This window comes from Gigantopelta aegis, chromosome 4 (assembly GCF_016097555.1).
Source record: "Gigantopelta aegis isolate Gae_Host chromosome 4, Gae_host_genome, whole genome shotgun sequence".
Lineage (NCBI taxonomy): Eukaryota > Metazoa > Mollusca > Gastropoda > Neomphalida > Peltospiridae > Gigantopelta > Gigantopelta aegis.
The window spans coordinates 72,032,465-72,048,841 of NC_054702.1; the positions used below are offsets into that span (position 1 = coordinate 72,032,465).

General features: G+C 33.1%; 1 protein-coding gene across 1 annotated transcript; it reads left to right on the top strand.

Moving 5' to 3' along the window:
• The first annotated feature begins 181 nt into the window (after positions 1-181).
• LOC121371052 (dimethyladenosine transferase 2, mitochondrial-like) lies at positions 182-16,038 on the top strand. The gene is made up of 10 exons (XM_041496671.1): positions 182-700; positions 3,262-3,330; positions 3,810-3,901; positions 4,781-4,943; positions 8,416-8,564; positions 8,948-9,046; positions 10,054-10,110; positions 10,372-10,538; positions 11,765-11,867; positions 12,663-16,038. The coding sequence occupies exons 1-10, from the start codon at positions 460-462 to the stop codon at positions 12,804-12,806; spliced, it is 1,284 nt and encodes a 427-aa protein (XP_041352605.1). The 5' UTR covers positions 182-459; the 3' UTR covers positions 12,807-16,038.
• The last annotated feature ends 339 nt before the right edge of the window (positions 16,039-16,377 follow it).

Sequence of the window (16,377 nt, forward strand, 5' to 3'; positions counted from 1 at the left end):
TAACTGCGTTGTACGGAAAATAAACAAAGTTTTATTTGCATATTAATTATTATTAGAGGCTTCGGTTGTCTATTTTAAAACATGTCATATATTTTTCGGTTAATATAATTAAAAATAAAATTGCATATATTAATTTTATACGATACAAAATTGTTTACACATAAATCACGTGACAGTTAAAATGGCGGCATCCACAAAATTCGGCATGTCCTGTTGACCATTTTAAAAGTCTTTCGTTTTTTGAAATGTTCTATCATGAAAAACATTTTGGTTTTGTGGAGTTTTTTGTCCATTTTTCTAAATAACAAAACCACATTTGGAGATTATTCATTGACATTGCATTGATTGTAATTTGTAGTGTTAGTGGTTATAAATTGGTGTCGTGGTAACAGTGTACATTGCCAGCAATATGTTAAAATAACTAAAGTAATATTAAAGAATGTTTTATTGTCTTCAGCAATGACATCAGTCTTTAGTCTTAGCACAAAACCGTTCCATTTGTGGTGCTGTTATGCTGTATTTTGGAACAACTGCTACCGGTATACATCTAGTAGGTTGTTCATAAAGAGACAGTGCCATGATAGTAAATTAACCGGCTTGATGCAGAATTCCGAATATCAAGATGATTCTACAAATTATCAGACAATTACATCAGCAAAAATTAGGTCAAGCCATTACATACTTGACAAATCATTAGCAGGTAAGTTTTCAATTGCTGAACATTGTTTTATTTCCATATGATTACACACTTTATATATTCATAGCATTTAATTTAAAAACAAGACCAGGGTTCGCTGTGATTTAGCCAAATTAAATTTTAAAACTTGCAGAAACTTGGTTTTTTTTTTTAGCAAAATCAGGGCAAAAGTACCGTATTCTGGCCCCCCCCCCCCCCTCTATTTTAAAGAAATATTTCTTGGAATTAGTTTAAGGTTAGGGTTAGGGTTACTGATAGTTATATACAATATATTTTAAAACAATTTGTTCTGTAAAACCAACATGAAGTTTATATTTCGTAATCCAGTATCGCCATGTATAAAATTTCTTCCACACGGGTGCTTTTGATGGTGCTTTTGGAAGAAATATAGCACAGAAGACAGAATGAGGCATCATGGGACTAAATCTTCGTTTTATTCCGTAGACATTTGGTTCATTCCGTCAAAATACACCCTATGAGATTTATAAGTATTAAAATGCAGTTTCACTTGTTGATCCACTGCATGGTCGAGTGAATACAGTGGTCGGCTACAGTCCCGATGGTCTGGAGTTTGAATTGAGACCTAGCACTACATCGTTTGTAGTATTTAATGCAATACCCAGTTTATATGACCCCTCCCGCCTGCTACCGATTAAATCGGACTGCTGGTGCTCCCTTGCACCTGCCAGCGTAGGCGGTCTCTCCTTACCCCCCCCCCCTACCTTTCCTGTCATGGACGGAGGAGCCGGCCAAGGCGTGCGCTACAACAGCTTGTTCTGAATGTGCACGTAAAACCCTATGACCTGATCTGACCAGTTCATATGGTTAATTCAATACACCAATAGGGGGGGAAATATGGTACTCTTTCCAGCAAATTTGGCGAGTGCCAGAGATAGCCCGTAAGACTTATTAATTTCTGATAATAATAGTTATTTATAATTTTTATAAGCTAAATAAGAAACATGATTGTACATATCACACCTATTAGTCATGACAGCAATGTAGTCATTGGTTGGAATCAGCCACAGAGTTGATTTATCTTTTAATTTGGTAATACTGCCAGTTTCAAGTGAAATGTTATTAAGAAACATTTCACATAATCATCCCTATAAAATATTATAAAACTGTGAGAGACAGAAATGTTTAAGAAACATTGCTCTGGATACTGATATTAAAAATATGTGTTTTTTTATTAATTGCTATGTTCTATATACTGTAGATACTGAAATTAATGTGATCATAATAATTATGTAGAAAATGTGAGTTTGTGTTATTCGCATTAATAATATGACACATTTATTATTATGTTTTGTTTATGTGTCTAACATTATTAAAAAAAACAAAAAACAACAAAGATTAAAATTCTATTATATTTATAAAACACAACTGGAAAACAATTCGAACCGGCCTCAGTGGCATCTTGGTTAGGCCATCGGTCTACAGGCTGGTAGGTACTGGGTTTGCATCCCAGTCGAGGCATGGGATTTTTAATCCAGATACCGACTCCAAACCCTGAGTGAGTGCTCCGCAAGGCTCAATGGGTAGGTATAAACCACTTGTACCGACCATTGATCCATAACTGGTTCAACAAAGGGCATGGTTTGTGCTATCCTGCTTGTGGGAAGCGCAAATAAAAGATTCCTTGCTGCTTGTCATAAAAGAGTAGCCTATGTGGCGACAGCAGGTTTTCTCTAAAAAAACAGTGTCAGAATGACCATATGTTTGACGTCCAATAGCCGATGATAAGATAAAAAATCAATGTGCTTTAGTGGCGTCATTAAATAAAACAAACTTTACTTTGGAAAACAATTCATTGTAGGCAAGACAGACTAATTGTCCAATAGTCCAGCAAAATGCCAACCACATGTGACGATTGTAGGGTGCTTGGCCACCCTGTCTAATGCCGACATGATTCATCGCGTGTGAATGGGTTTTAGGATGCCAATCCTAAGGTCGACCATTTCTTTGTTTTTACTGTTCAAGTTTTCTGTAACTTGTTGGCATATTACTTTGTGAATTGTTCTTTCATTATGACTTTGAAATCGACGTTCACAGATTAGGAAGATACAGTTGTAATGGTACATGTAAATTAATGTGTTTGCCAGATGTAGGTAACTATACACATTATGTAAATCATTGCAAAAATATGCTTTCAGTTGATCTCACCAAAAACACAAGGGACTAAACAGGTTAACTGATGTGTACACAGACGTGTTAGTGAGTTGATCTCATTGAAGAAGCCTGTAACTCAGATTTAACTGAAAAGTACACAAATGTGTGTTATTAGGAAAGTAATATTTCAAAGGCAGGCCACTCGCATTAATTTAGGGATGCCTTAATTTCAGGATCTCCATCCTAAAAAACAATAGTCATCATATCAACCCTTAAAAGCCTTACAGGTTAAAGGTTAATTGTTTAGTAAACTAACAAAAGTAGCTCCATACATACAAATGGAACAAATTATTAGAAATTTATTAGATGTGTTGTCTTAGGATATTTATGGTACCTTATTTAGGCCTACATGACAAATGCTTTTGCTTCCAGTTGTCTTTGATTTATTTCAGCATCAGTTGCCAGTGTTATCATAAAGAATCGGTCAAGCCAAAATAGTTCTGTATTGGAAATAAACCCAGGTACATTATTGTAATTTTTTATGTTTTAGTAAGCATACACATTCAACCCTATTTGTATTTATATCTAATGAAATATATGGTAGTAGCTTTTTTATGTCAATCCATCTATATACTTTCCATCTGTCTGTCCATCCATTGATCGATTCTTCCACCTATCTATCCACCCATCCACCTACTCAACCCTTAGTCAATCACCCAGCACTCATCCCCTTCTATCCACCCATCTACCCATCCAAAGTCCTCCTTTTATCAATAAATCCATCCATACATCCATACATCTATCCATCAGTTTAATGAATCAATCAATCAATCATAATAATTTATTTCATGGAAGTCATGTTGCAAATTTTAATATGCTTCATTCATAATTAACTTTTTTTTTTTTCTTTTTTTTTTCATTGTGACTGATGACAAATTAAATTTATTCAGCTTATATCTACTGTGCTATGAATGCTGTGAATGTAATTTCTTCTTAACAGGTCCTGGCATTTTAACGAAGGAGTTGTTTAGCAAGGGTGTGCACCATATTGTGGCAACAGATACCAAAGAACAACTTCTCTCTTTACTTGAGGTTTATACAATTTTACATAATTATATATACATATACTAAAACAAAAATTCTTCAAATTTTCATGTTACTGAGATGAATTTAGCAATGTTTTTTTGGAGAATAATAATTATTTTTTTGTAATTCATGTTGTTTCAAAATTATCCTTTGATACAAAATACAAATATTGAATTTACATTTCACAGCCAGTTTTTACAATACATGTTTAAGGCAGTCACAAGATATTTATGTAGTTTTTTCTTCTTCCTTTTTTAAATAGAGTATAACATTATTTTAATATTATTCTTAGCATATGTCTTTTTATGGTATTCATTTTGTATTTCTACAGTGTTTATTCTTTATTTTATGGTATTCATTTTGTATTTCTACAGTGTTTATTCTTTATTTTATGGAGTGGGACGTAGCCCAGTGGTAAAGCATTCGTCTGATGCTCGGTTGGTCTAGGATCGATGTCTGTCGGCGGGCCCATTGGGCTATTTCTAGTTTCAGCCAGTGCCTCACGACTGGTAAATCAAAGACCATAGTATGTTCTATCCTGTCTGTGGGATGGTGCATATAAAAGATCCCTTGCTACCAATGGAAAACTGTAGCAGATTTCCTCTCTAAGACTATATGTGAAAATTACCAAATGTTTGACATCCAGTAGCCGATGATTAATAAATTAATGTGTTTTAGTGGTATCGGTAAAACAAACTTTTTTTTTGTTCTTTTGTTTTAAAAATAACTTATAACATTTTAATATTATTCTTTTATAGTACCCATTTTGCATCTTTATAGTGTTTGGGGTTTTTTTGGGTTTTTTTACTTTATTTTATTTCAGGTTCAGGATTAAATTTAGAAAAAAGAAGTTACATGACCATAAAGTGTTGTTTGTGTTATTAGAGAAATCTACAAAGAGAAATATCGCAGCACAAGTTACATTGCTTTCACTGGGATTGCTTCACCCTTTGGCATCGCGACACTAACAGTTCTCAGTTCGAGAAAGATTATAGAGACAAGGAAGTGGAAATTGTTGCAGCCTTTCAGCAGAAAACACATGGAGATGGTATTTGTGATTTACTAATAACTATAAAATGAAATCATCAATATTTGTTATTTTGTGTAAATTACATAACATTTTTATTAAATTTTTAAAAATTATTATTCACCATTCCCTGTTACAAAGGCCTGCCCCTGTTCAGGGTGAAAAATGGGGCAAGTGGTCAACTAGACCAGGAGCTCAAGATAACAACCAGGAAGAGCCCTCAGAAGATAACACATACATGTATAAGTATATATATATATATGTCTAAAACTGGGGGTGTTTTTTTATAAAAAAATAAATAGGAATTCAAAAATGGGAAAGGTGATTTTTTATTTTGTTTAGCATTCATTCATTGCTAATGTTTTTGTTTTTTTAATACACACTCACACAAAACACAGATCATTCTTAATATTACACTTCCTCAATCTCCTGTCACTAAGAGCAAACATTTGTATATAAAAGAGTAAATAATACATGAATGATCTGTTGGAAACAAAGTCAGCCCGAAGAGACGATAATTAATTGGACATTCTATTAAAAAGTGGAAACTACAATACACATCTATATTTAAACAAATGAAGGCTATTTTTTTGTTAATAGACTGATTGTTCTATTATATATCTATATTGAATTTCTTTTTTAAAATGTGTAAAGTTAAGATTTGATTTTTGTACTTTGCATTTATAAATATGAAATTTTGCAAATAACAATAAAAAAATCAAATGGTGCATCTGTTGTTACATGTTTTTTAACGCCAAGAATAATCAGTTCTTCAGAGAGTACAATTTGCCTTAATCCACTACATAAAATTTGACCAAAATTTGTTAACAATTTTACACTTCCAAAACAGATGTGACAAAGTTTCCCTTTCCCCAGAACAAAATTTACATTTCTCATCATTTCCTATATTTATAAAAAGGTGTTGTTTGTTAATATTCTATTTAATATTCTATATTGAAACGATCAGAGCTTAGTTTCCAAAGTTCTTTTAAAAGGTTTTACAAAAATGTTAGACCATTTGAATTCAGATCCAAATTGAGTTTCCCATTTTATTTTAGCCTTATCACCAATGATTCCAAAACATAATAAAATTATTTTGTGCCTTTCTTCACAGAAAGCAGTTTACGTAAAACTGGAGTATCATGTAAAGATATATTAGTGTGTTTAGTCTTGAAATTCAGATCCTTAAGATATTGTTTACAAGCATGAATAACTCCAAAATAATCTAAAAAGGAGACATTAATAATTTAATATCGTACACATCTTCAAAAACTTCCAGAGAAAGAAATTCCCTATTCTCGTCATACATATCACAAACTTGTGCTATACTCTTCTGTAACCTGAAAAAGACTTAAAGACAATTCTAATATTATTATTGAAGAATATGGGTTTTGACAGGTACTCTCTAAATTCTGTCACTTGTTTTTTCCCCACAAAATTACCATAAGCTATTAAACAATTTTTCCAAAACAAATTTGAAATATTTTTAACTATAATGTTAGGGTAATTACATAACATTTGACTTGGATCGGATATTATTAGTACATTTATAGAGGGTTTGTCCGATTAAAAAAAAAAATTGTGCAGTATTATCCCTTTATCATTTCTTTCTAGATGTAAATATTTTTCACTTTTTAACAACAAAACAATTATTCTTGTTATGAAAAAGACCAGCAATAATTAAAATATTATTTTTCAGTTATAATTTTTGTTTATCCCATATTAATTCAACAATGCTTTTAAAAAAACTATTATGTTGGGAATTGATAGTGAATGCGTTATTCATCAATATTATACACAGAATTAAAACCACAGAATAACTTGAGGATTATAAAGAAGGATTTTTCTGGTTTACAAAGCTTAAATAAGTTTCAGAAATCTCCATTAATATGAAGAATCATCATTCACTTAAACGTCGCCCATTGGTAAAGTTCTTGTATGATGTGCAGTCAGTCTGTGATTGATCCCCATCGATGGGCCCATTGGGCTATTTCTCATTCCAGCCAACCCACCATGACTGGTGTATCAAAGGCTATGGTATGTGCTATCCTGACTTTGGCATGGTGCATATAAAAGATCCCTTGCTACTAATGGAAAAATATAGCGAGTTTTCTCTCTAAGACTATATGTCAGAATTACCAAATATTTGACATCCAATAACTTTTTCACTTAAATGTTTTGGGCAATAATGGTAAAATACAGTGGACTCTGTCTAAACCAGAATTTGTGTAATTTGGATTTGTGTGTGTATTGGCCGGATCACAGAGTCCCGTTCAGTAGCAATAACTGCAGAGAAACCTATCTAAACACATATTCTGGGTATAGCTGATCACAGAGTCCCGTTCAGTAGCAATAACTGCAGAGAAACCTATCTAAACACGTATTCTGGGTATAGCTGATCACAGAGTCCCGTTCAGTAGCAATAACTGCAGAGAAACCTATCTAAACACATATTCTGGGTATACCTGATCACAGAGTCCCGTTCAGTAGCAATAACTGCAGAGAAACGTATCTAAACACATATTCTGGGTATACCTGATCACAGAGTCACGTTCAGTAGCAATAACTGCAGAGAAACGTATCTAAACACATATTCTGGGTATACCTGATCACAGAGTCCCGTTCAGTAGCAATAACTGCAGAGAAACGTATCTAAACACATATTCTGGATATACCTGATCACAGAGTCTCGTTCAGTAGCAATAACTGCAGAGAAATGTATCTAAACACATATTCTGGATATACCTGATCACAGAGTCTCGTTCAGTAGCAATAACTGCAGAGAAATGTATCTAAACACATTCTGGGTATACCTGATCACAGAGTCCCGTTCAGTAGCAATAACTGCAGAGAAATGTATCTAAACACATATTCTGGGTATACCTGATCACAGAGTCCCGTTCAGTAGCAATAACTGCAGAGAAATGTATCTAAACACATATTCTGGATATACCTGATCACAGAGTCCCGTTCAGTAGCAATAACTGCAGAGAAATGTATCTAAACACATATTCTGGATATACCTGATCACAGAGTCCCGTTCAGTAGCAATAACTTTAAAGAAATGTATCTAAACACATATTCTGGGTATACCTGATCACAGAGTCCCGTTCAGTAGCAATAACTTTAAAGAAATGTATCTAAACACATATTCTGGGTATACCTGATCACAGAGTCCCATTCAGTAGCAATAACTTTAAAGAAAACCTAAATATTCTGATTTCTAAATACATATTCTGGGTATACCAGTGCATTTCACCAGTTCCTTTTGAATTTGGTTTAGACAAAATTGACTGTATTTGATATCAAGATTCAATTTTCAAATGGTTTTTAGAGAACAACACATCATGCAAGTTAGCAAATCACTTTTAACATCATTTTAGTTCATATTACTATTACCGTATTAGATACTAACAGATTTAATATTTTATATATGTATGTATGTGTATGTAGAATTTGTTCTAATCATGATTTTGTTTTGCTTTTTTAACAGAGATTCCTATTACAGCCTTTGGGGTGGTTAGTTATTTGAAGGAAAGGCCATTTCTCAACTACATATTACATAACTTTGGTTTACTTGAAGGAATATTTTCACTTGGCAGGCTGGAATGGTTTCTGTTTGTCTCAGCTAAAATATACAAGGTAAGTTGTACATTTGTGAGGTCAGACGTTTTCCAAGGCTGTTTGTCTTTAAATGTTATTGGAAAAATACTGACATTTAGTATGATGTGTTTTAATTTTAAGAAAATTACTTGAAGCTTTATAACATTTTCATTTAAAATGGAAAGGAAAATACTGTTTGTTTAACAACACATTCACAATCGGACAGTGGTTCACAATTGAAAGAAAAAACTTGGATTGGGGAAAGTGTCAATCACATACGAGTATAGTTTTACTTTCCTCGTGTTTTAATAAAAAGCATACATGTTAGCAAATCAGAGGGTTTTTTTACTTTATATACCATACATTTTATGCATACGTTATGCCAAACCCCCACAATTAAGAAAATGTCTTTTTTGTTTCAGACAGTTTTGGCTTCCACGGATCATGACAAAAGTGTGTTAGCATATAACACTATGTCAGTCCTGCTGCATTTATTGTTTGATATCAAGTGTCATATGGAGGTGTGTGTCCTTTTGTTCCAGTAATGGTAGTGCATATTTTGCATCTGTTACATTAGCACTGTTGGTTTTGTAAAATCGCTGCTCAAAATAGCAGTGAACAGTACCGAACCTAGGGGCTGTTGTGCCCAACTTGAAAAAAAGAAGAAAAAAGTGCACTTTTTAGTTTAATGTTCTCTCTTTGTCTAGTTAGAGAAGACCATCGTTTACTGTGCCCTGATTATTTAGTTTTTACTGACCACGCCCACTCCCCACCCTCAATTGTTTTAGGTTAAGTACAACCCTGAATCTTTCAGTATATAGGGACATATACAAAAATTACCTTGAACTCAGGACTCGAACTTAATGGCAGCACTAATGGCAATTGAAATAGCTGTGATAAGAAATTATATATTTAGCAACTTAAGCAATAGCAGTTTTTTGCCATTGGATTAAAATTATTGCCATTGATTGAAGGAATAATTTTTGGTTTTTAATTTTATGTCTTATTTGTTGCAAAAGTTACTGGTTTTACATTGCTGTGGGTAGCCTCAAAATTGCCTGTTGAGAAAAAAGTTTCAAAGTAGCCATAGATGACAAATTCTTAAGTTTGAGCCGTGTGATTTTGACAGTAGTGAAAAAAGTAGATCATTTTAGAAATTCATATATTTATTTATGCTGATTATGCTAATATGATGTTAAATAACATCCAGATTATGCTTTAGTGATATATGAGGCACTTTTGTCCAATACTTCGTGATTGAATTAAATGATTTGGCCTCACAGATGTAATAACAACAATTTACGTGTTTGTCCAGTGATCATTTCTGTTGGACGTATAAAAAATAATTTTCTTTTGAGTAGTATTACTATAGTCACTAACTACTGATACTTCATTCATCATAGATTTTGGTGTGTTTTTGTTGACAGATTTAAAGGTTTTGAAACAGTACTTTTGTAGTAAATGTTAGTTTTAGTTTTTTTGTTATTACTCATACAATATAAATTTATATTTTATTTTATTGTTATAGGTTTCAGGAAATGAGTTTAGTCCTCCATTTCAGAATATTAAAAGAAAGAAAAGAGAGGTAAGTTTGTATATTAGTAGAACAAAAACTCAATATTATTGGTAATAATGTTTTAATTATTGGTAATAATTGTCAAAATAACAATGGCTACTGGTCAAATTTTAATGTTTTAATAGTCTGAAATTTTAGTCTTGAAGTGTTTGTAGTCAGAAAAAAAAAAAAAATCACAAAAATTAATACTTGTAATAAGTTATGAAAATGAGCCATGCTGTAAAAGTTAATTTAAATTAAAAACTTGTATGCAATGCATTTATTTCTTAGATAGCCATTGGCAAGCAGCTGGTGAAGTATGACATGAAGTACTTGCTGCAGATGAAACCAAAGGAGAACTGGGACAGTGTTCTGCCTGCCTTGGAGATATTCAAGTTCTCTTTGTTCTTAAAACAACTGTTTCATAAAAAGAGGATGCGGCTAATCCCCAAAATGGAGTAAGCGAAACAGACTGTTTAAGTAATAGTTTAATACACCTTGGTTACGGGCCTCGGTGGCACAGTGGTTAAGCCATGGGACTACAGGCTGGTAGGTACAGGGTTCGCAGCCCGGTACCGGCTCCAACCCAGAGAGAGTTCTAAACGGCTCAGTGGGTGGGTGTAAGACCACCACACCTTCTTTTCACTCACTAACCAACTAACAACTAATCCACTGTCTTGAACAGACAGCCCAGATAGCTGAGGTGTGTGCCCAGGACAGCGTGCTTGAACCTTAATTGGCTATAAGCACGAAAATAAGTTGAAATGAAATGAAATAAAACTGGCAAGACATAAGTATTAATTCCTTTTATGATGTCAATGTTTGTATATAGTACTAACATTACGTTTTTGTGTTTAGAGCCATTTCTCACAAACTGAAAGTCTATAATGAACTGCCTATTCAAATGAAACTTGATATATAGTTGTACCTATGTTTGTTCATCTCAACGCATGTTTTCTTTTAATTTTAAAATTTTAATTTTAATTGAAATACTTTAACATTTATCTCAATGTTACGTTTTGGTGTTTAGGTCTTAATTCTCACAAACTAGGAGTCCTAGATCAATGAAACTTGGTTTATAGTTGCATTTCTGGATGTAAATCTAAATGCATGTACCCAGTAGTCATAGGATAGTGATTGCATATATTAAAACAACCCATTGTATTTAAATAAAAAGCATTAATTTTTTTTGTTTAATTCAAACTAATCACTAAAAAAAATTTATATTCTATATTTATCAGTAATTAAAGTCAAGCTAATTTCAAAAAATTATTATGGTTTATCTTTTTATTTTATTTATAGGCATGTGTTGAAGATATATCACTTTTATTGGGGGTTTTTTAACGATGGCACTGACGACAGTTGCTGTTGTTGTGATATAAATTGCCATAGGTCAGGGGCATCACTGGCAGCACTTTTGTGTTGCAGGATGAACATTACTGCCATTAGTAAAGCTCAATGATGGCAAAGTGTATACACCAAAGTGTATACACCATTTTGTACATTACATTTGAAAAAATTATCTCAAGGAGCCTAAAATTGTTTTTAAAATTGTCGTGGGTAAAACATTTATAAGTTTGAGTCCTGTTATATCTCTTATGAAATACCAGTATCCTGATTTCTGATGATTCATATGCTAAGTGTTTCATTTTAATAATGTTTAAACTATTTGATTTACTTCCAGACAACTAGTACCTGGATGTGGCCTTCACCTCATCCTGGCTGGTTACACCATGGTACAGGAGGTAGGAGAAACCAGCCCAGAACAGTTTCTTCAGATATACAACGTAAGATAAAGTTTCTCGTCTCACAGTACACTCAACACACACGACTCAAACTGTAATTGGACAGGGACACATATATTTTATACTTGGAAAAATACAGAACATTCCATAACAAGGTGCAAGTTTATGAGCAAGGAAACAAAATATTGTAAAGACTGGGTCACTGTTTTTAAAAACTTTTGGGTTTTTTAAATATATGTACAATATATGGACAGTTGTGGAATGGTGGAGTCAGTATCATTTTGTTATTCAGTTTTATTGATTTGGGATGGATCTTGCTAGTGCCCTTTCAGTCTCCCTTGTGTTGAAATACAATTTTAATCACAATAATTGTCATGACATGATATTCTCCCATCCATAATATTTGACACATATTTTACTTAAAAATGTTTTGAACTTTAAATTCTTCAGTGGATGGGCTGGGACGTAACCCAGTGGTAAATGCTCACCTGAGACACGGTCAGTTTAGGATCAAGCCGCCTCAGTGGGCCCATAGGGCTGTTTCTCATTCCAACCAGTGTAACAAAGGCTGTGGTATGTACTATCCTACCTGTAGGATGCTGCATAGAAAATATCCCTTGCTGCTAATTGGATAAAGTGGCCCATTGTGTGGCCGTAGCAGGTTTCCTCTCTCCTTAACCATATGTCTGATGCCATATAACTGTAATTAAAAAATGTTGAGCGCATCATTAAATAAAATATTCTTCAGTGGCTAAACCCTTTTCAGTTTTACATATACATGTGTAATGGAAAGATCGTCTATGTCGTTCATACTGTAATCAATTATATATTCTTTAGGATATGCAGACCTGGCCCGAGTACCAAGACTCTGGTCTACACTTTTACCTCATGGAGCATGCAGTGCATGGGATGGAGGAAGAAGCAGAGGGAGGCGACTCTGTCACAGAAAAGTCTTCTGTTTGGGAGGAGTCATCTTCATGATCCATCTTTCAGCCAACTGCTTTTCACTAAATGTTTGCAAATTATTTTGACTGATTTCCGACGTGATCATTTGATTTACTGTGAGCGTATCACACAAAAAAAACTATCTAGCAAATGTTAGTGATGAACAGCTGGCTGACCTTGCCCTTTAATGATGCATAATTTATTACTGTAGTTTTTGTCACTCACAGACCTTTTTTTCCCCCCCTTTTGAACAATTGAGACGTTTTCACGTAAAACATTTAATTATTTGTAAGAAAGACTGCCATGTATAAACTACATTTATGGGTCATTTATACATGTATATACTACATTTATGGGTCGTGTAGGATCGTCCCCATCCATGGGCCTATTGGGCTATTTCTCCTTCTGCCCAGTGCTTCACAACTGGTGTAACAAAGGCAATGGTATGTACTATCCTGTCTGTGGGATAAGGTATAAAAAAAATTGCTTGCTGCTAATTAATCGAAAAGTGTAGCCCATGGTGTGTAGGCAACAGGTTTCCTGTCTAATTATCTCTATACTTCTTAACCATCTGTCTGACACCATACAACCGTAATTATTACAATGTCTTGAGTGCATTGTTAAATAAAATACTTCTTAACCATATGTCTGACACCATACAACCGTAATTATTACAATGTCTTGAGTGCATTGTTAAATAAAATACTTCTTATCCATATGTCTGACACCATACAACCGTAATTATTACAATGTCTTGAGTGCATTGTTAAATAAAATACTTCTTATCCATATGTCTGACACCATACAACCGTAATTATTACAATGTCTTGAGTGCATTGTTAAATAAAATACTTCTTAACCATATGTCTGACACCATACAACCGTAATTATTACAATGTCTTGAGTGCATTGTTAAATAAAATACTTCTTATCCATATGTCTGACACCATACAACCGTAATTATTATAATGTCTTAAATAAAATACTTCTTTTTTTAACTAAATTTAAGGTTGCAAATCATCTGTCCCTCGTGAATGAATTGTAAAACCACCAATTTGTAGAACTGGAAAATGCATAGGTTCAGTAATTGGTCCTTTTGTCCATTCAGTGCATAGATTTTCCTTCTCTTCCCTATGCACATGGAACTTTTTCTTTCTTTTTCTTTTAGCCTGTAGCTTTATGAAGATTTGAAATCCAGACATAAAAGATAGATCAAACTTTATTGTATATATACAATCCACATATGAAACCGGATACAAAACGTTACTACTTACATATTATCAGTTACATGTTTTTTTGACAGGCGTACTGGAATCTGGAATCAAAATCTGTATTTCCTGAGGCGCAGCCGAAGGAAATACAGATTTTGGAGGGGCGTACAATCTCATACGCCTGTCAAAAAAATGCGTAACAAATTTATTAGATCTTTGTTTTACAATTAAACTAAAATTACACTAACAGTCAAACTTTTAAATAAAGAACACAAACATTTTGAGTTTGAGTTTAATAAAATAATATAACATCAGATTCCTCAAAATATATTGGATTTTTTTTGTTAACAAATAACTATGCAAGGTATTACAGCTTTTTTCTTTCTTTTTTAGCTATTTGGGTATTAAGAGTGTCAACAAGGATTCCGGGTGGTTTTACCCAGAAATCATTTCGAACACACTGTTTCACAAAGGGAGACAACTCTTAGCACCTTATTATCTTGCATGTTTTAAATGTTTATGATTATATTGTAATCATATCAGGAAAACAAAATTGAACACCTGCAGCCAAACAAAAATATTTGTCGTGTTGTACTAACTTGTAGAACCTGTAAAAATGCATGTCAAGTAGTTACTTAAAATATGTTTGTGATAATTAGTCCAAGTTCTAACACGGTAACTGATTACGCAATGCTATATTCTAGCATTAGCTTTTAATATGTGAAAAACTACCATCTAGCAAATTTTTTGGCCAAACATTCTCGAGAAATCTTCAAATAAACAGTAAAACTAAAATTTACCGAAATCAAGACTTTTAACAAATTTAATCAGTGAGGCGTGTTGGAGAAAGTTTTTCGGTCTCATCCACAGTTTGTATTTTCGTCGAGAAAGTCACGTGACATTTCGTACACCCTGGCAAATTCTGTTAATTCCTGCAAATGACATGATGTACTTGTGGTATGCATTGGCTATTGACCAATCAAAATGCATGAAATTTATTTAAATGGTAATAAAATTATGTACAAACAAAAACAATACAAACATGATATTAATCTAATGGCTAAATGAGGTTTAATTATTGATAATACATCTCAAATCATGAACAACTTTGCACACTGCATCTGCACAGGTTGGATTTTGGTTTTGCATAATAAATTGTTTAAATTGTTGCGTGTACATACTTGTAAATAGATAATTATGGAAAGTTAGATTAAATAAATAAAATATTATATTCTGATATTCACCTTCATTAAACTACAGTGGTCACATAAATGGTCTTCCACTGGAGTAAAGGGACCCAGTCTTTATTTTGAGTTTGTGGTAAACTCTTTGCAGTGTTCTTGATGTATACAACGTAATAAGTATGGTTCTAGTTGAATATTCTGTTTGTATTATTTGTAACTTCACATCTTTTTACTAGATGCATCTCATGGTTGGGACTACAAGATTTTTTTCTAAAATATTATGATACTATTTAATTACATTTTTTAGATGAACTGGATAATTGACTATCTTTGTTTTTTATTTAACTTATTAGTATAGCAAGAGAGTTTATGGAGCTAATAATTTAAAAAAAATACATTGCCAAGATTTTTTTTTTAAAAAGGTGGCATTCTCTTTACTACAGATAATAAGAGTAGGTATAAATCAAGCTCAGTTCTAGAGGCCCATTTGTGGTTTTTGTTCTTAATCCGTAGAGTTCATTTACAAAAGTTTCTCTAAAGTTTTTAATGATATGAATTGGGCACCCAAGACGTCACTGGCATACTAAAGGACTGGCTCAATAATAGAATAAAATAATTTTACATGAAATGTCTTGTGGTAAGTTATTATTCAAGCATTCTTTCTGCATTGCTGTTTGCAAGTGTTGACCAATAAAATGAAGAATCATATCACCTGAGGAAAATTAATGTCACTTCATCATTGATGTACGTGTTGCAAGTTGGGGGTGCTGATTGCCTAACCTTCTCATGTTTACTTTCGGTTTGGAGTTTGCTGTTTTGAATGGTCTTGAATTTGGCCATTTCTTTTTTAACTGAATAAATTTCCTTTTTCTTGTTCAGTATTTAGCTTCTTATCTATCTTGACCGGTGGATATAATTGTTTCATTTATACCCAGACCAGTTCTGTAATCGGTTGAAGTCTATTGCACATGTGATCTGTCATGTGGTTTGTATTTTGTTAATTTCTTTGAGCTTCTTCACCCTTGATTTCTGTGAAGTTTGGAGGAACTCAACAATTGTTAATTTATTTGTAGACTGGCAAATAAGGCTTTCTTTTTCTTTTCAAGTTCATTTCCTTTTTGGTAATGTTTCACTGACCTTTCTTATTTGCATATTGTAGGTTTCCCACTAATCTAATAATTTTAATAATAATAATTATAATTGAGGGTAACA

What these genes read in the sequence shown, in the direction of transcription:
- LOC121371052 (XM_041496671.1), top strand. Translation starts at nt 460, where the DNA reads ATGACATCAGTCTTTAGTCTTAGCACAAAACCGTTCCATTTGTGGTGC. An exon ending in ACTTGACAAATCATTAGCAG is followed by an intron (nt 701 to 3,261) that starts GTAAGTTTTCAA and finishes GATTTATTTCAG; the next exon opens with CATCAGTTGCCAGTGTTATC. An exon ending in ATATCAAGTGTCATATGGAG is followed by an intron (nt 9,047 to 10,053) that starts GTGTGTGTCCTT and finishes TTATTGTTATAG; the next exon opens with GTTTCAGGAAATGAGTTTAG.